At 44.7% G+C, this 20317-nt stretch overlaps 1 protein-coding gene across 1 annotated transcript in view; it reads left to right on the forward strand.

Moving 5' to 3' along the window:
- NAE1 (NEDD8 activating enzyme E1 subunit 1) overlaps nt 1-20317 on the forward strand; it is a 170385-nt gene that overhangs the window by 25872 nt on the left and 124196 nt on the right. The window contains exons 5-13 of the mRNA XM_086947732.1: nt 3220-3291; nt 3556-3635; nt 4542-4651; nt 5513-5622; nt 7792-7854; nt 8079-8142; nt 8231-8322; nt 16969-17028; nt 17139-17272. Of these exons, the coding sequence (XP_086803858.1) occupies nt 3220-3291; nt 3556-3635; nt 4542-4651; nt 5513-5622; nt 7792-7854; nt 8079-8142; nt 8231-8322; nt 16969-17028; nt 17139-17272 (785 nt within the window). The remainder of the gene's footprint in view (nt 1-3219; nt 3292-3555; nt 3636-4541; nt 4652-5512; nt 5623-7791; nt 7855-8078; nt 8143-8230; nt 8323-16968; nt 17029-17138; nt 17273-20317) is intronic.

Below are 20317 nucleotides of genomic sequence, written 5' to 3' on the forward strand. Positions count from 1 at the left end.
AGTAACTTGTTCATTTCCATTATATTAAAATATGTACATGTAGTGGTCTTTGGGTCAAGCCTTACTCTTCACTGGATGGCTTTGTTGGCTGTCTAATTTATTTGCTTCTTATTCAGCGTGTTTATTCCCTGTTCTGTGTTTGTCCTACTTTAAGGATATTTTGTCTTTATCATGTTTTAAAGAGATGATATCTTCTGCTGCTTACATTCAGGGGGGGGGGGGGGCACTTTTTGTTTTTGATTTTAGCACTCTTCAGGACTGCATGTGGTTTCTCGCGCTCCCCTCTAACCTGTGTGCTGTCTTCCCCTTCACTCCCATGCAATTAAACACACCAGTGCTCTCAGCTTTCCTCTTCCTCCTCCAGCTCGCCTGTTACTTCCCACACCTCTTCCCATTATGCACTTTTTAAAATTATCATACCACCACCTTTTTCTCCTGCATCCCTCCCTAGTTGCTGCTTCCCCTGGATATGAAAATGTCTGCCCTAGGGTACCTTAACCCCTTAACTCAGTAGTTTTCAAAAATTGTAATGTTGCACCCCACTCATGTAAAAAATAACGACATGCCCCCTGGAATGATAAACTTGTTTTACGCAAGATTGGCCCTTTTAAAAATACATGATTGCTAACATTCTATAGGCAAGCTGGTCTCCTTGAAATGTAATGGAATCTACAGTGGGATCCTTGATAAAAAATGAGGGGGGCTTTGAAGGTTATTTGGAGCCCCTGGCACCTATTCCTAGCCAGGACATCGGTGATAAATGAATAGTACATGGTGGGAGATGTAAGACCAAAGGGGAAGAGTGGAGGATCTTTGCTCACCAGCTTCATTGCCTTCTAATGTGATGCATAACGGACAGTTGACAGGAAGGTAGGAGGAATTCTTCAATCCCATTGGTGGAGGCTTGCACAAAACACCCTACTGAGGAGCACAGGCACATGCCTTTGCCTCTCTACTTAATAGCCGCTATCTGTACCCTCAGTGCTCCCATTCTTTCCCTTCCTTATAAGTGACCTTACTTTGGCAGCTCTTCGATTGTGCTTCCTGAAGAAATGTTTTCCAAGGGCCCATTAAAAGGTCGCATGGATTGCTTCCCACACTGTCCTTCTTATCCTCTCTCTTTAAATAGCCCAGTATTTGAACGGACAACTGCAGCAACCCTCACTCTGTGTGCCATTCTTGTGGCGGAGTGCAACAGACTCCTGTAAGTGCTATGGGGTTTCACTATATATGTTCACATTGACTCCCTTGTTTGGGGGCCGTACCTCCATCAATGTTATTCATGATGTGGGTCAGATGGTCCCTTGGGTGCATCGGGGCTAAATCCGGAAGACGTTCAACATGCAGATACTGCTCTCTAGATTACTGCACTCCAGCGTTTGGCACGGGCACAATACAGCAAATGTCTTTCTGTTCAGCACTCACTATTCGGCTTACTGTCCAATCATGAATTTCTGATCAGATGCCGGAAGAAGCTCTTGACTATTATTGCAGTATTTATATGCTACATTCTGGATCCCTTAGACTTTCTTCTGTTTACTGTTCAGCACCCATTTGAGAAGCCCTTCTTTGTTTTTTTTCCCTGCTACATCCTCTATCTAAGTCCAGACCAGAGCTTTTGGGGAGTGGGATATCCTTCCTGAACCTTAACAGGCACCTCTCCCCACCGCCACTTACTGACCTGTTTTTCTTTGAATCAAACTGATGTTGAGCTATTGATAAGGATGTGTAATATTTGACCATTAGCTAGTGTTTATAATTCCATTATGTTCACAAACTATTTTCTAGTAAATACAGATAGCTTACCTATTCTGCAACACCATCCGCTTATAGATTTTCAGCCAGTGTCCACTCCTTGTGCTGTATCTCGGGCTGATATGTGACCGAGAAATATGTATATGTGTGTGTGTGTGTTAACTTCGTATCTGAGATATTGGATTTGTGAGCAGGAATGTATCAACCACAAGGTTCCCCCCTACGTTAACGGAGCGGATAATGAAACTGTTGATGACAAATTCTTTTTGCATTACTACCCACTCTGTGGGCTAGTCCCCACCCTCATAGTCTCAAACTTTCCGCACAGGTGGCCGTCTCACATATTCATTTCTTATTCTGTGGCTTCTTTAACAGGTAGCAAGATGAATCTAGGACTATTGGTGTCTATTTGGGACTGATTTTGTCCATAAGTTCCCATGCTGAGACACGACCGCCGCAGAAGTGTGTACATGGTCTGCAGTCTGAACATAAGCTCCAGTAGAACTCTAGTTTCTGAGCCAATATGACATTTCCTATAGTTACAATCTCCTGGGTAGTGGAAAGGAGAATGGCAAGCCCCGTATCCGTATGCATGGTCCTTTTTAATTCATTAGAGAGAAAGGGAATTGTTAGTGGATTGATCTGACATTTCCCATCAAAAAAGCACTCTTCCGCAAGATCACGCAGCTACTTGCTCTGTCTGCAGCTCACCACTAGCTGTTTAATTCTGTTGTCCCCATTTCTCCACTGTTAGCATGTGAGCTCTTAATGAAAAGGCAACTAACAGACTTTGTCCTTGTATGTTTTTTGTTTTTTATTTTAAATCTCCACTTATGTTAGTGGTAAGCTTTGTTCTCTGCTTGCTTGAGGACTTTAGTGCAATGTTCCAGCAGTAAGGCCTTTACTTCATCAGCTGTACTTTGCGTTTCCACAGATTTTCCAGTAGTTTTACTTATTCCTCATATACTATGGTTCAAGGAAACTTATAATATCCAGTTGTAAGTACTCTCTAATATCTAGTGTTCTGTCTCTCTGGTTTCCTTTTTCATGCACAAGTATGAAAGAGAGGATTACATTTACTGTTCTGGAAGTTATACAGATAGGTCCACCTATCCATTTTGTCAAGATAGATTCCAGTGTCTCAGGAGGCTACGCCTTTAGAAAACACATAGATTCCAGTCATTCTGGGAGATAATAGCATTTACACACAATTTATTGAGTAGGAAATTTTGTAGCAGAGAGCCGCAGTGCGCTTCAAAGCCTGGGCACTATTGACTCTGGCTTTTGGGAACGTGAGCAAGCACAGTTTTCGGTCTGATATAACACTTTCAGCCAGATAGGACATTCTTCTTCAAACTTGTAAAACATAATGGAATTTAAATTGTTTACATTTGTGATCGTTGAAGAGTGTCCAGATATAGTGAATTAAATTACTATTAAATAATTGCATTTTCTTTCAAACAGAATCGAGCACAGAATGTTATGGAACTTTTGCAAGAGTTAAATCACGATGTCTCTGGACATTTTGTGGAAGAGGTTAGTATATGTAGGTGTTGCTATATCATGTGTGTAAATCATGTCTGTGTAGTGCCCAGAGGTAATGCTTTAAAGATAGCACCGTTTTGTATCTGACACACACACAACGCTTTGTTCAGTAAACTACCAGTGAAAATTGCAACAGCTAGCTTTAGTTGTGTGTAACCGTCTTGAACTAGTTATTTGATGCAAAATGACTGAAAGCTTTGATATCTGTGCAGATAAGAAAATAACCCTGTGATTTATTCCTTCCTTATTATTTAGAGCGCAGAAACTCTTCTAGATAACAGCCCTTCATTCTTCTCTCGATTCAGCCTTGTGATTGCAACTCAAATACCAGAAAGGTAAGAACTTGGCATGAACGAAACCACTCTGCAAGCTATTTTGTTCAGCTGGTACTTAAACTTGTAGTTTAAAAATACGTTGCCTTATATACTATTTATTTTATGGTTGCATTGGTCTTCTAAAGTGAATTTGAATTGTAGGTTTGTAGTTGTTCAGCTACACTCAATACTATCTTGAGTATCCCATGTTCATTTGGACTGGTACTCCTATTATCATTTAGTCCGCCCTCCCTTTTTGAGAAACCACCATTTGTAACAGGCCTGCAGAGGAACCTCTGCTTATTTTGGGCGAACAATGTTGTAGCTTATTTGTATGTATTGGCCTCTGACATGTGGTACTTCCGAGTCCAATCACTTTACAGCCTAATGTGGTAATTTTTGTTGTCTATCTACTTATTGTGCCTAACTGCCCTGTGTTTGCCTTGCCCTCTGTATTGTTTTTCCAATAATGTTTTCCTTTATTGCCCTATTTAATCTGAGCTTAGCTTAAGATACAAAATTAAACTTTAATTTTAGCCGTTTTAGACTGTAGCTTCTTTCTGGTACGACCACGATTTTTCTAAACTCTTAGTGGCAAACGTTACCCATGGTACTGATGATCCTGTTACTTCCTAACAAAGCTGTTGAGGTATTCGTGAGCGTCTCAAACATCTCTGCATCAGTTCATAAAGGACATAACTGTCCTTGGGGCCCATCAGTTTGTCAAGCCAGTTTTGTTTGTTGTGTCTTTTGATGCCCTGTAGACATTAAGAACACTGTTAATTTATTATGGCTATCAATGTACAAATGAGATCCTGTCTATCTTGCCAGCTTGTCTCATTGTATTGGTGTTCACACCTTGGTTTTTCGTCGGAACATAATTTCTCCTTTTTTATGATGGTTCTAATCATAAAATGTTTTTTGCAGCACGCTTATACGTTTAGCCGAAGTTCTCTGGTGTTCCAATATTCCATTTTTAGTCTGTCGGACCTATGGATTGGTTGGCTACATGAGGATTGTAGTGAAAGAACACACTGGTAAGGAATGCTTTTCTGATTAAATGGAACACAATTTTACTGGTTACCATCTGTGATGGGGCCCCTGCTCTCATCAGTCTGGACCTTAACTGAACACAGTCAAAGATGCATACAAGTCGTTGCTTGCCCCCACCCCCATGCACTGTTTTTACACATATTGAACAGCAGTGTAGGCTGCTGAGCAACATGGCTTAAATGGAGAAAAAACGCTCTCACTTGATCAACCCTGGCCACTTTGTTATGATTGTTTTTTTCTATTTTCTTACTTTAAGCCATGTCGCGCAGCAGATTACGCTGCGGTGCAACAAGTCTAAAAACATTGACAAGCCCAATAGGTGACAGCTGTTGGCTTTACCAATGCTTGTTAACTTTTTTTTGTTTCCTAAAAGGGTGCCACATTCACCTTTCAACAGAAACTGAAAAAGAACTTTGATTACAACCATTTTTTATTTTGGGGACACTTTTGACCTTAGTGCAGCATTGACTGCCTCGTTAGAATGGATGTAACCCAGTTGCTCATATTAATGTACCATCCAACAATATCCATTTAAGATGTTTTAGTGCCTTTTATAAAGTGAATACCCTGCAGGTATGTGATAATTACTAAGATCTGTAATATTATAACTACTGATCTTTATAAATGGCACTGGCAAAAGTGTAAATGAAGGACAAAAAGAGATGTTATGTTTCAATAATTAGTGTCAGATGGGAGAGGTGCCTTTATTGAATTCTGTTGTGTGCACTAGCTTAATGAGAACCATTGTGGGTTGTGTAAGTACTTTGTCTGAATGTTGTAAATTAGCTACAGCTGTTAAATCTGAATATATAATCTAAGTGATGATGATTGTCTGGTTTTTAAAGTCATAGAATCACATCCAGATAATGCACTGGAAGATTTGAGACTGGACCATCCATTTCCAGAGTTGGATGCCCATCTGCAACATTTTAGTTTGGATCATATGGAAAGAAAGGTAAATCTAAAGTATACGTTCTGTGGTATTTACTTCAATTAAATTGGAGTGATCTACATTTATATTGCTAAGATACCTGTATCATATTCATCCAGTTCACTTTCCTTTTTATTTAGTCAGCTCAATGTCCAAAGTATTTATATTTTTGCAAAATGAGTTTTTTGCTCTTAAATGTAGTGAGGTGATACAAGTGTACTTGAAAATACAATATGTTGTTTTTACCCTCGTCACAGTCCTTTTGATGTATTTATTAGAGGTGTGTGTAATTATTTGAAAAATCGGTAAAACTATCTTAACTTATGCGTAATTACGCAAAATACAAATATCCATTTTTGCGTTAAATGTGTCCTCATCAATGTTTGGCGCGAGGACGCATTTCTTGTAGGAAAAGTGTGAAAAACACATTTAATTTGAGCATCTGCTTGTGTTCTGGTTGTTCCTACTCGATAATTTTGCAGTGAATGGTTTTGTTCTAATAGGCCATAATTTCAGTAATTTTACATAATTAGCTCATTTGTAATTCCCCAAATTTCGCCAGTATAATTTAAATATTGCCCAGGCTTAGAATATACATGTCATTAAAAAGGTGTCACCAGCATTCCCTTATAACTTGCATATATATATATATCAGTAAAAGAATAAGGTCCCACAGCGCTTTGCATTTGCAATGTGTCATTCTTTAACTGCTTGTAAAAGTGGCTGCAGAGAAGGTTTGTCCATACAATAGTTTGTTGTGTAAATGAAGATTGGGGACTTTGGTCAATTTTTTGTCTTGAGTTTTAACAAATGCAGGCATTCAAAATGGTAACTCTAGTAAAAGGGTTGTTGCTTTTTAAATATATGTACAATTAATGCCCCTTGAACTTGGAGGTTACCTATTTCTACAAATTCTTGAACCTCAAACAAAATAAATCGCTCAAATACATGATAGAATATCATTTTCAATCTCATTTCAGCAGCTATTTGCAAAACGTTCCTGTTTATTGACAACCAGTTTGTGTGTGCAAGATCAGTAATACATTTTTTGTCTGCCTTTGCCTCATCGGGCATTTTTGGTGTTGTTATGCTCATACTTCCGGCAGCCATCTGACTGTTGCGCTCAGCCGAACTCCTACTTACAACCCCCACCACCTCCACATATGCAGAACCAGATACAGCAGTTGCACCTTTGCATTCCTTGTTTTAAATCCTGGAAGGGCTTGTCCCTACACACCAGAGCCTCCTCCTCAGTTCTTGAATTCCACAAGAAACTCCAAGATCTAACTCTTCACCTAGCCCCAGCCCCCATACAGCTCATGCTTCAGTGCCAGGATACTCTCCTGGCTCAGTTGTGCGCTACGCATAAAGTAATATTCAAACCAGGACCTAGATGCAGTGTGGAGGAAATATCTAGCGATTGGGAGATGAATATCTTATTAAAATAAAGTCTGAAGGAGTCTGGGAACTACTGTATAAAATCGGAAAGCATGCTGGAAAGTCATATATTTTTTTTAATCCAGAAGTTATTGTGATCAGATGCATTTATCTGCAGTGGTGGTGCTTAGGAGAAACTCACAGTACCTACTCACTCATTCGAAGAGTGCATTGACATGTCGATTTAAATTCTGCTTTAAGGTAACTTTATTTATAAATTGTAGTCAGCACTGTACTAATCCCTACAAAGGTGGAGAAGCAAAACGGGATATATTTTCTGAAAATTAGAATTTGTTCTTTAACCCCTTCACTGCGGCGGCTATTCCGCCGCAGTGCTAAGGGGGCGGGGCGGCCGCGCGGCGGCCGCATGCTGGGGACGGAACCGCTCCGTCACCAGCGTCGGTTGACCTGTGCTTGTGACGGAGCGGTTCCGTCATGGCCCGCCCCGCTCAATAGAACGTCAGCGCAGGCGCGAAATTCGCGCCGCGCAGGCGCGCCGAGCGGGCCATGACGGAACCGCTCCGTCATCAGCACAGCTCACCCGTAGCTGATGACGGAGCGGTTCCGTCATCAGCACTTAAGGGGTTAAATTAGATTTTTAAAGGTTAGTCGTAGCATCATCTGTGGTGCTGAACATGAGGAAAATGAGTAGTCCTTTCTAATTTTTGCTCCAGGTTGTACCTTTTTTTCTGTGTTGCTGGCGGAAAAGTGTGACTAAATTATAACTGATTATCTTTCTATTGTAACTGCTTGCAGGACCACATCCACACACCATGGATCGTTATTGTAGCAAAGTTTCTGGAAAAGTGGCGGATTGCGGTATGTCCAATGTGTATGTGTTTTTGAACCTTACAAATTAATTGTTTTATTTTTTATTCTTATGTCACAGCCTGCTCTTTTTTTTATTACTAATCAAAAATTATGCTCTTTGTTTTGGAAAGACCTATTAATTTGAAGTATACATTAACACTTATTATATGACCTATCCCAATGTACAAAAATAGCGAGTTGTGTTGTCTTTTTATCTGTTATTTTTCATTTAGAATAATGGGCAGATACCCAAAAACTATAAGGAAAAAGAAGCTTTCAGGGAGACGATTAGAAAAGGTAGGCAACCAAATGCATTTGTTTTTTTAATCACACAGGCTTCAGCAGTTTTAACCACAATATCTTGCGTCTTTGTTGTTTCAAAAAGGAATTTTAAAAAATGAAAATGGGGTCCTAGAAGATGAAGAGAACTTTGAAGAAGCAATTAAGAATGTGAACACAGCACTTGGAGCCTCAAAGGTACTTCAAACGCATGATCTTAATTTAGTGAGAAAATAATCCAGGACTAAGCAGACACTTTTCCATCTTGCTGAAAGCTTTCCTGAAAGTGTCAAACCTTGTTGTCGTTTATTATTTTACATACATTACAATTTGAGAAGCTAGAAACCTGAAAAGCAAGTCTTTTAAATATGACCCTCGGAGTTTGCCCTTGTTGCACAAGTTACTTACCTTTGGTAACGATATATCTGTAAGAAACAGTAGTTAGTGTTAGATTCCTTACCTTAGAATATCCCCAGGCGCCAGACTGGATCCGGAAAGTTTTGCGTAGCAGTACACCTGCGCGTTGGTAGGCCCCGTCGGCGGCTCCGGGTCCGTTGTCGGCGTCATGTTCGCCGTGATGACGTTGTTGGGGTACTTAGATGCCGCCCTCACGCGCTGACATCAGTTCTTCTTTTTTCTGCGCCAGCAAGCGCAGATCCTGGAAGAGCAGTACTCCTTAGTCACTTTTTGTCTAACTTTTTTCGAACTGCTTTGGATCTTCTCGAGTCGTTTATCGACTCCGGTGCCGATAGGGATGCCAGGTTCAAACCCTGTGACGACTGTAACCGACTAATGTCGGTTACCGACCCCCACCATCGGTGCCTTTATTGCCTAGGGCCGACCATGATGCCAAGTCGTGCCCCGACTGTCGGGCTTTGATGTCAAAAGCTAGGCGGGAGGGGTCCCGTAAGCGGCTCGAGCTCCGGCAGTCGGCCCCGTGCCGCTCGAGGTCCCGGTTCAGGAGGAGGTCGAGGGACCGGTCTTGGGGCCACAGTCAACACCACTCGTCGGGCTCGAAGTCCTCAGGTAAGTCGAGGCACAAGAAGTCGAAGAAGCGACATCACTCTTCTGACTCCCCCTGACGCTCGCGCGACGCAGCCGGGGGTTCGGGCGACACCGCCCACGCGGCTCTGCCGGAGCCACCACGTTCAGCTCCACACCCCCCGGTCCATGGGCTGAACGCAACGCCGGAGGAGATCAGCGCCTTCCTCACGGCCATGAGGTCGGCTTCCCTCCGTCGGGTCCCGCCGAGGTGCCTTCAGCTCCCGTGGACCCGTCTGGGAGCCCAGGCGGGCCGGCGCCTTCAGCCCCGGTGCCGACTTCGGTCCCGACGCCACAGGGCTCCTCCGGATCCAGGCCTGCGTCCGGGTCGACGCCGGTAGACCTCACGACCCCGGTGTCGCCCCCGGCGCTGTCTTCGGGTGGGGTGTCGTCCCCTATTCCCTCCCCGGTCCGCATCCGGCATCGGACCGGCCCCGTCTTCGACGCCGATAGGTGAGCCTTTTACCGATGATCCGGCTCCATCATTTCTTCCTGACCTCCAGGTGATGGATGACGAGGGGGATTGAGAAGGGTCTGAGGACCCTCTGGCAATGTAGTGTCAGTTAAGTCAGGACTGGGCGGACGAACTTGGGGATGCCAGTGGTCTGGACACTTCGCCCGACACTGGTTTTGTCTCCCCTCCCATCGTGGCTACGGATGAGGGGGCTGCGTACAGTGTGGTGTTGACTCGGGCAGCCAAGGCCTTTGCTCTTGAGCTCCCAGTCACGGGCGAGAGGACTAACCTCCTCATTGAGGTCCTCAAACCGCAGGCAAGCTCCTCAGAGCCTCTCCTGCCGTTCAACGAGGCCCTCTCTGACGTTCTGTTGGGCACCTGGTCCAAGCCCTCCACTGGCCTCCCTGTGGATCGGAACGTGGCCCGACGCCACCGCCCGGCTCCGGGCGACCCCAGTTTCTTGTTCGTTCACCCCAACCCGGAGAGTCTGGTGATCCAGGCCTCAACTTCCCAGACCGCATTCCCGACAGCTCCTCGGATCGGGAATCCAAAAGGTATGACCAGTTCGGCAAGAAGCTGTTCTCCTCCCTAAGTTTGGGGTTGCGGTCTGTCAACACCACCTGCCTATTGGGCCGTTATTCCCACTCTTTGTGGGGCACGGTTGCGGAAGTGCTGCTGCAATGCCCGGCGTAGGTCCAGGCAAAGCTGACCCAGGCCCTCGCGGAGGGAAGGGACGCAGCACAATACTCCATCCGGTGCGGACTGGATACCACGGACTCGCTAGGCAGGGCGATTGCAACGACGGTGGCAGTTCACCGCCACGCCTGGCTGAGGTCTGCCAAATTTTCGTTGATGTCCAAGCATCCCTTATGGACATGCCCTTTGATGGCCGCCGCCTTTTTGGTGACAAGGCGGATAGCGCGCTGGAACGTTTTAAGCAATCCAGGGCTGCGGCCAAGTCCTTGGGCCTCAGCCATCGCCAGCAGACTTCCGCCTTTCGTCCCTTTCGCGGCCAAGGAAGTGGCGTCCCCTCACGTCCAGCAAGCCACAGGCAGCAGAACCCACCTCAACGCTTTCGCAGACGTGGTAATCACCGTGGCGGTGCCGAGGGACACAGGCAAGGCAATTCCACCCCCACCCCCGCAGCATCTGCGTCAAAATCCTCCTAGTCCGAGCTTTCAAGCCCATTCGCCGCCTGTGGGGGGCAGGGTCCGCCATCACCTCCTCCACTGGCGATCCATCACTTCGGAGAGGTGAGTGCTGCACATCGTCTGAAGGGGCTACTCCTTCCCCTTCAAGGCGACCCCTCCAGCCATGTCACCGCATGTTGCGGGAATCACTTGCAACTTCTGCAGGAGGAAGTTACAGCCTTCTTGGCCAAGAGGGCCGTCGAGCACATTCCTGGGTCAGAAGTAGGACGTGGTTGTTATTCCCACTACTTTCTGGTACCCAAGAAGGACAAAGGGGGCATACGCCCTATCTTGGATCTAAGGTGCATCAACGGCTTCCTCCGGAAGGAGAAGTTCAAGATGCTGACTTTGGCTCGGGTCTTAGCTTCCCTGGACGCAGAAGACTGGATGGGAGCGTTGGACTTGCAGGACGCGTATTTTCACATCCCCATCCTGCCGGCCCACCGGTGTTACCTGCGGTTCACGGTAGGCCACGAGCACTTTCAGTTTACCGTGCTCCCCTTCGGCCTTACCAGTGCCCCATGGGTGTTCACGAAAGGGATTACGGCGGTCGCAGCTCATCTGCGCAGATTAGAGGTTTGTCTTCTCCTATCTCGATGATTGGTTGTTCAAGGCAGGCTCGCCTCAAACAGTCGTCTACCACCTCCAGACTACGGCTGACCTGCACTCGCTCGGGTTCTCCATCAACGTGCTGAAGTCACACCTGTGTCCCTCTCAGAAGCTCCTCTTCATCAGAGCGGTCTGGACTCCGTGCAGTTTCGGGTTTATCCCCCAAACAGCGGGTTCGAGATATTCAGGCTCTTATTCCGGTCTTTCAGACTTTATCCCGAGTCTCGGTCAGGTTGACGCTGCGGCTCCTGGGGCTGATGGCCTCCTGCATCCTTCTGGTGCATCACACCAGGTGGCGGATGCGGGCTCTGCAGTGGGACCTGAAGTTTCAGTGGGTACAGCAGCAGGGCCATGTGCTGCATTTGCCATTTTACACGTGCTAAATCACATGTTGACCTAGATTTCCATGCAATGTTCTGCTCTTCCATTTTGTTACATCGCACTTCCATTTTGTGCTGCCTTGACCTGGAGTTACACTTCAGCAGTAACATAAACATGTTTTTCACGTAAACCAGTACAAGCAGGTGCAAGGCATCTCGTTAGGATGCCTCATGAGGTTATGTTGTACCTTCAGAATGTTTTCATGCATTCCATGCCTATCGCTAGGACAGAGGGAGGATGGCCGTGCAAGTCTCCAAGGCCGGAGATTGGGAAAGGAATTTCTTTTGCCTCGGCACAGCCCAAACAGAATTTGGCCAGGTCTGTCTGGGTGGGTCTGATGCAGAGATGAGGCCAGCACCTGCGAATAGATGGGCGAGAGCGCCTGCTAGAGGCTTCTCCAACATATTGATTTAAACTATAAAAAGCGGTGTCTGTGGGGTGGAGCTCAGGAACTCAGTCTTGGAGTGGATGCACTCGCGGGACAACTTTGGTGCCCGAAGAGATTACTCCCTGAGCCCCGGTCTGCGGGTTCCCGACTTGGTGTTAAGTGCTTGGCCCAGGGATGTTGAAGTCTCCGGTGCTGCAAATGAATCTGGTGAGATGCTTTGCACATTAACTTTTTATATACCTGTATTCACAGTTTCATATTTATGTCTATAGTGTGGTGTATTAATTGTTTATTGCCTTTCACTCGGTGCCTAAGAAATTATTAGCTTCAGTGACTTATTGCCTTTGCCTACAAAAAATAATAAAGCTCATTTTTACCTCCAGAGGAGTGTTTGAGTTTCTGTGTGAGTAAGTGGTGTGCGTAAGTTCAGATTACGCAAGTGGGCAAAGCAATACAGGCCATCTGTCCGACCACGTCCGGATCTCGGAAGGCACTGCGAGACAGTTGCAGTGGTGGCTCACGAACCGCGACTGGATCAGCGGCAGATCTCTCTCCCTTCCCCAACCGGAGCATGTGGTAGTGACAGATGCGTCCCTCCTGGGGGGGGGGGGCGGGGGGCGAGGCACATGGGAGAGAGGGAGATCAGAGGCCTCTGGTCTCCGGCGGAGTCCCGGCTCCACATCAACCTTCTTGAGCTGCTGGCGATCCGACTTGCACTGAAGGCATTCCTTCCCTATGTCCGGGGAAGTGTAGTGCAGGTGTTCACGGACAACACCACCGCCATGTGGTACTGCAACAAACAGGGCGGGGAGTTGTCGTGGACCCTTTGTCAGGAGGCTCTGCGCCTCTGGACATGGCTGGAACACCTGGACGTCACCCTGGTGGTTCAACACCTGGCAGGTTCCCTGAACGCCAGGGCGGACGAACTCAGACGCCGGTGCATGATGGATCACAAATGACGTCTGAACTAGGACGTGGCGCAAGGCCTCTTTCGGCAGTGGGGAGAGGCTTGGTTAGATCTATTCGCCACCGAAGAGAACGCGTAATGTCATCAGTTCTGTGCATTGGATTTTCCAAGGCGGCACTCGCTCAGAGACGCTTTTCGTCACGAGTGGAGCTGCAGTCTTTTGTACGCCTTTCCGCCTATACCACTTGTCCTGAAAAAGGTCAGGAGAGACCGGACCCAAGTCATTCTTGTGGCTCCGGACTGGGCACGAAGATACTGGTATCCCGAGCTACTCGGCATGTCAGTCGATCCTCCAATTCGTCTGCCTGTTCAGGTGGACCTCATGTCGCAGCAGCAGGGGACGGTCCTCCACCCGAACCTGTCCAGCCTCCACCTCCATGCGTGGAGATTGAGCGACGACAGTTGAGGCCATTTGACTTGCCTCCTGAAGTATGTGATGTGATTCTGGCATCCAGGCGTCCCTCCACAAAAACGGTATACGCCTGCAGGTGGAATAAATTTGTGGCATGGTGCACAGCAAAGGCTGTGGATCCTCTCTCTGCCCCCTTTCAGCGGTTCTCCTCTTCCTTCTTTCTCTTCCCAGCAGGGCTCTGCTCTTTGCCCTCTTAAGGGCTACCTCTCTGCCATTTCCGCCTTCTTGAGGCTACCTGATCAGCCTTCTCTTTTCAAGTCCCTTATTGTAAATAGATTCTTGAATGGCATCACACACATGTTACCTCCTGTTCCTTTCGTGATGCCTCAGTGGGACTTGAACCTTGTTCTTACTTATCTGATGTGTACTCCTTTTGAGCCACTTCACAATTGTCCTCTCCGTCTTCTTACTCTTAAGACTGCATTCCTGGTTGCAATCACCTCTGGCAGGAGAGTGAGTGAGCTCCAGGCTCTTTCTTCTAAACCTCCTTTTCTTTCTGTCCATCCAGACAAAGTTGTGTTGAAAACACGTCCTTCTTTCCTGCCCAAAGTAGTTACAGCCTTTCACATCGGGCAGTCCATCACTTTGCCCACCTTCTTTCCGCCTCCGCATCCTTCTAAGGAAGAAGAAAGGCTCCATCGTCTGGACCCAAAAAGTGCGCTCTAATTCTACAGTGATCGCACACACCAGTTCCGGGTTGACGACCAGCTCTTTGTTGGTTACGTGGGCGCTAAGAAGGGACGGGCAGTACACAAACAGACCATCTCTCGGTGGGTCGTATTGTGTATCAAAGTATGCTACTCTTTGGCTCGGAAGGAGCCCACTGTGGGGCTGAGGGCCCATTCCACTCTGGCCACAGCGGCTACTACTGCCTTGGGTCGGGGAGTCCCCTTTCAGGACATCCTTAAGAGGTGAGCTGCCCAGGGGGAGCGTCGGCTTATATCCCCCTCCCCTTCCTTCTTCCCTTTGTTCTTGGGGAGGGGAAGGGCCTCAGGTGCTTTTTGCAGCGCAGCCATTCCTGGTGGTGCTAACCTGCACAAACCGGATTAGTTCCTTTTGGGGCTCGGGCGGCCGTTAAGGTGCGGGCCCTTGAGGCCCCCTTTGGGCGCGGCCTCTGTTATAATGGCTGCACTGCGCCCATTCCCGGAACCGTACCATACCCGTGTACCTGTATTACTACACACAGCCAACAGTCGTTGTTTTTATGGTGGTTGTTGGCCGCAGTTTTACTACTTATTGCATACCTCATATTTGTACAATTCCCCTGGATACCTTTCTCAGGCCGGGAACATAGATCATTATCATACATTATCACAATTGGTTATCGCTCAGTGTCATTTGGACATCATAAATCGTGGGTCATAAATCATCAGGCATCATAAATCATTCTGTCACATATCTGTCATCATCTTGTTTTCATTAGTCGATCTGCCCGATTGTCAAAAGCAGCCGACATAAATCATGGTCATAAATCATCGGGATGTCATAAATCATTCGGTCACAAATGTGTCAACATTTTGTTGTCATAAATCTTTCTGCATGGGCATCATAAATCATCAGCCATAAATCATCGGCTGATCTTCAAGAGACAACTAAAAGAACTTCTCCTCAACCGCCATCTCTAGACATCTGGCCAATGACCTCGCTCTTCTTGGTCCCCAATTTCCTTGATGATACCCACTGTACTATGTTGCCTATGTTTCCTTGTCATGTATGCTGTAAAGCGCTCTGATACCCCCCGGTCTGTAAGCGCTATACAAAACTCCGAAGAAAAAAAATTAAAAAAAAAAAATCACCATCTAGCTGGGCAACCAAATTGCAGCAACATAAAAAGTATAAATATATTTTTTTTAAGACACACAGAATCAGGTTTGTCACTGTAGGAAAAAGAGCTACTCTTAAGCATACGTGAACTTTGTGCTCAAGATTTGTGCAGTGACTCAAATGTAGGGAGTTGTGTAAAGTAGAGTGACTCATTGCCCTATGATTGCTGTGGTGGGCTGAAACAAAATGTAAATGACAATTTAACTGACCATTGCTTGCTGACTGACAGCCTCTCTATGTTTGTTATGTATGACGTTTTGGGAAAACACATTTTCCTAAAATAATTACCCTCCCAAACAATTAACAAACTACATATGCACACCCTCCATAGAACTTTATTAGCTATCTTGATGTTGGTGATGAACAGCATTCACCATTGATATTCCTCTAAATACGAGCACCAAGTGATAACATTACAGGCACATGTGTGCAGGTCCTCTTATACCTATGATCTACTAAGTGCTTGTACTGTATTACAAACTCTAGAAGGGCAATAAAAGCATGCTGATCGGCCACCTATCTGTTATTTGCTCTTGCCATCAACTGAGACCCACATTGAAATTGTGATATATTAATGGCCCTTCATTTGTTCTGTCAGTGTACAAACATTTAGAAACGTACACTCCCTGAGCCTAAAGATTATTCTCAAAATAAGTCAATTGGACAAATGAAAGGATTAGCAAAAGTAACAAATGATGACAATTCAAGACCAATATTATAGAGTCCTTATGGTGGTTACGGGTTTAATTGAAGGAGTTTAAGATTGGGCTTTTGTAAACCTGTACTTGGGCTTGGGAGGGTAGTAAATCTATACCAAAAATAGTATCTGCTCAGTGTTTAAATGTTGTTATAACGGTCGGGCATGCCTCTGTTCATATTGACTTATCAACATCTTTTACTTCCCCTTTACTGTCCACTTTGAATTATGTAAATAACAGGTACCCGCATACATCTAATGACAAATGCGATTGTCCATAGTTAAATCATTGTCAGTGTACTACCAGCCGCGGTCCATGCAGGTAACAGTGCTGGGGCTGGGTAAGGGGGGTTTCGAGGGACGATGCAGATGGAAAATAAAATATTTAAATTTCACTCTGAATCGTCCTTCGAAATCCCCCGTTACCCAGCCCCACCGCTGTTACCTGCATGAACCGCAGCTGTGTACTACTCGCACAGTGGAATAGCAGATAGTAAAATCCATTTATGTTCTTGATAACAAGCCTGCCATTCTCTCTCCAGGATAGTCTTAATAGGCCTTCCTGCATTCACAGTTTCTAAAGCGACATCACCAGAAATTTCAAGACAAGGTAATAATCCAGAGGGCAAAAACATCAGTTTTGATGGCCCCAAAACGTTTCTCATTTCAGGAATGAGACACTGCCAGACCTTTCTAGTCTGTGGCATTTTGTCAGCGTTAGTGCATACAGCTCTGATGTACTGAATTTGCTTTGATGTGTTCTATGCTTTCTAAGCTTTGCTTTAAAAAAGGCTGTTTGGTTCACCGTAGTTTTTTGTTATTATTAGGCCAGGTATTTGTGAGACTTCAGAAATCTACCTCACAATTATCTTTTTTTGCAGATACCAAGTAGTATTGATGAAATCTTCAACGATGAGCGTTGTGTTAACCTTTCACAACAGGTAAAAAAGCAGCGGAAGCACACAGAATATTATCTCCTGCCTTGTTTTTGCATTTGTTTGAAATGGAAGCACACAATCCTCCACTCATGTTGTGCTTTATCCTTTTACAGTCCTCCTCCTTTTGGATTTTAGCTCGTGCTTTGAAGGAGTTTGTATTAAAAGAAGGTCATGGAAATTTACCTGTCCGGGGCACCATTCCAGACATGATTGCAGATTCAGATAAATTCATTAGACTACAGAGTGTGCAAGTATTTATTTTATTTTTTCAAGAACTGCCTCCTGTGCATGGGATATTTAAAACGTTTTAAGATTAAATAAATAAAATGAAAGGCGCCACAGAAGATATTTTTCACACACTAAATGGCAGTCTGTCAGTATTCTGTCAGCTCTAGTTAGTTCTATGACTCATTTTGATGGTTAACTTCTTTAGTAATGTTTTGAAAGTAAAAGTATCCCTTGAGAAAAGTTTGTTCCCAGGTGAACTTCTAAGCACATCTCATCCTTCTATAAAATAGAAATGTCTTATTTTCTGTCTTGAGATTCTTCAACGAAAAATACACAGTACCAAACTGAAAACATGGCATTTTCTTTTATTTATGAATCCGTCCCACATGTTTTGCAATAACCTCCTTGTATGAAATATTTTGGGTGATATTCATAGGATTGTGTTTGCTTTATACTTGTTTGCCAGTGCCATGGTCTTGACTAAAAACTCAGTTTGGAATCCATAGAACATCAGTACTTAAAGTATCTCTCCTGAACATATGTATTTCAGTTGCTAGTTTTCTGTTGAGCAGCGTTGTCTGCAATTTGTTTTGTGATCCTGCTTATTTTGTGTGAGACCTAGCTCATCTAGCCTTGTTTTTGGATTTGCCTTTTTTGAGTCATCATTTTGGCAACAAAAATAGTTTTCGCATCTTTAGTAATCTTCCGAAATACAATATAAACAGTTACCAGTAGAGAATGTATCACAGCAGACCAACTGTAATTTGGGAACTCTTTTCCCTCAAACAAATAAAAGCTTGGATCTGGAGACCAGTCAAACGTTCTTAATTTTTAACCCACAATTTTCCAGCGTATCTACGCCACGGTTTTAGACATAAGAGTTGCCCAAAATGCAAGTTGTATAGATCAGTATGTACACACATTAGCAATTCCTCTGGCACTTATTGCCACTACGTGTGATTTTGGTGCCCCTTTATTCAACCAATAGTCATAAGAGAGAAGGTGGTAAAACTCTTTATCGCCTTTCTGTGCAAAGGGATTTGCTAAATCGAAATGGGATTGATTACCTACCCCTCTCCATCATACGCACCATCAACACAATAAGCTTAAGCCAGTGGTTCCCAAACTGTGTGCTGTAGTTCCCTGGGGAGCCATCAAAGCTAGCCTGGGGAGCCGCGCATCAAGCACTTTACTGCATTGAATGTTGAAGGGTCTGTTGGCTTCAGTTAAACTGATCAGTCTTAAACCCATGATGTCTATGGTTTTTAAGTGACACGCCTAAAGCTGTAAACACAGTGCTTAATTGATGGCACGTCAAGAGAGATGACCTCCATATTTCACTGGACCCCCACCTTCCAACACTCCGAAACTAAGCGGAAGTTGCCTGATTTATTTTATTAGACTCGTTCATAGTTTCGTGTTTTTCCAAATGCATTTTAAACCAATGCAAGTTATCAGGAAAGTACGGTTGTCCTGTCTATTAAACAAATTAAGTACCGTTTAAGTATTGACATTGGTACTTCAACCATAGGTACTTCCAGTACACATTTCTTTCAGTAAAAACACATTTCCAGCCAGGGCTGCTCTCTTCTTGAGCACAGGGAAGTAAAACACCATATATGGCATAATGCCATCATATCGAAGCAAGAAAGAGGGACATTTAAAAAAAATCTGATTAATTTATTTGGCTTGCATTGATTTTGGAGGCAATTTTAGGGGGAGGCAGCAAAAATAAAAGTGTATGTGGTTTACAAAATCATGATTCACCCTGCTGAGACTGGTGTGTTGGCACGTATGACATAGGTAGAAATGAAAGTGCATGCAAATATTTTTCAAGCGCAGAAACACTTTGGCAATGGAACTTGCATACATAGGGGTGCTATCTAGCACAGTAAGTGGGATACAAATGTTTAGGAGGGTACTCTAAAAAAGGCATGGGCAAAGAAATGTAACTAGTAATATTTTATTAGAGGTGCCACTTTACTAATACAAAACACCCTGCATATATGATTATAATACCTTCATCAGCTTCATTCCAATTATATTCAGGGAGAAAAATGCAGGTACTCCCAAGGCCGGGTTTACACCCCCCGATACTCCAAAAAAAGTAACAGTGGAGAGCCACTGGCAATGGCCAATGCGTCAAGAGAGCAGCGGGTCAAAAAAGCTTGGGAACCACTGGCTTAAGCCCTCATTCTCTCACCAGACAAAAGAAAATGAGGTTGAGGCATCAAATTCTTCTTATTCAGAGCCACTTCCCATTCTTGAAAAGTTTGTTGAACTGGTTAACTTTTATGCCCGCTAGGAAAGCTGGTGAACGGCGGTAAACCCTTCCAACATGACATACTAGTGACTTTTAGTCACGAGCCCCCAATATCATATTGTGTCTGACAGTCCTACTAAATTTGTATTGGTCCATTGTCTTACTAGCTACGCCATAGCATGCCTGTGACACTGTATTTGATTTTGTGGAAAAGGTAGTTGGCACCTACAGTGTTAAGCCTAACAGTGACCTCCGTTTCTGCACAGGTGAATTCTCATTCGAAATAGTGTTCAAGGTCTTGTGGTTCTTCCAGCCATGAGAGGCTTTACCTTCCAGACTGTTAGGAAAAAATACCACAAATTTGCTACACAAGATAGAAAATTATTTGACACATGCCTGTGTCGTCTCAATTTAAATATCTTTTTGGTGTCTGGCTCACTCCAATTTCCAGAAGGTTATAGATCTAGGGAAGTCAATGGTGATAGTGTAGCAGATAATCTGCTTCCCTCCCAAAATAGGATTATTTTTAGGTTATTAGACTGGCAGCAGGCTTGACACGCTCCCTGAAGGTCATTTCCTGTCTCTGAAATTCCCTTGTCAGAAGAACATTGCTCACATCCGTCCGCAATCTGAAATGCAGCAGAAGTCTTGGAACTTACCCTCACCATCAGTTGTCTGAACAGATTCTTTTTTTTCACAACAATTTTATTGATAAAGATGAGCATATGAATTAAAGTGGCATCCCACAATCAGGACGATACCACCAGGCATTGTAGTTACAATCACAATATAAATCTGAGC

Source organism: Lissotriton vulgaris, chromosome 12 (genome assembly GCF_964263255.1).
Source record: "Lissotriton vulgaris chromosome 12, aLisVul1.2, whole genome shotgun sequence".
NCBI classification, from domain to species: domain Eukaryota; kingdom Metazoa; phylum Chordata; class Amphibia; order Caudata; family Salamandridae; genus Lissotriton; species Lissotriton vulgaris.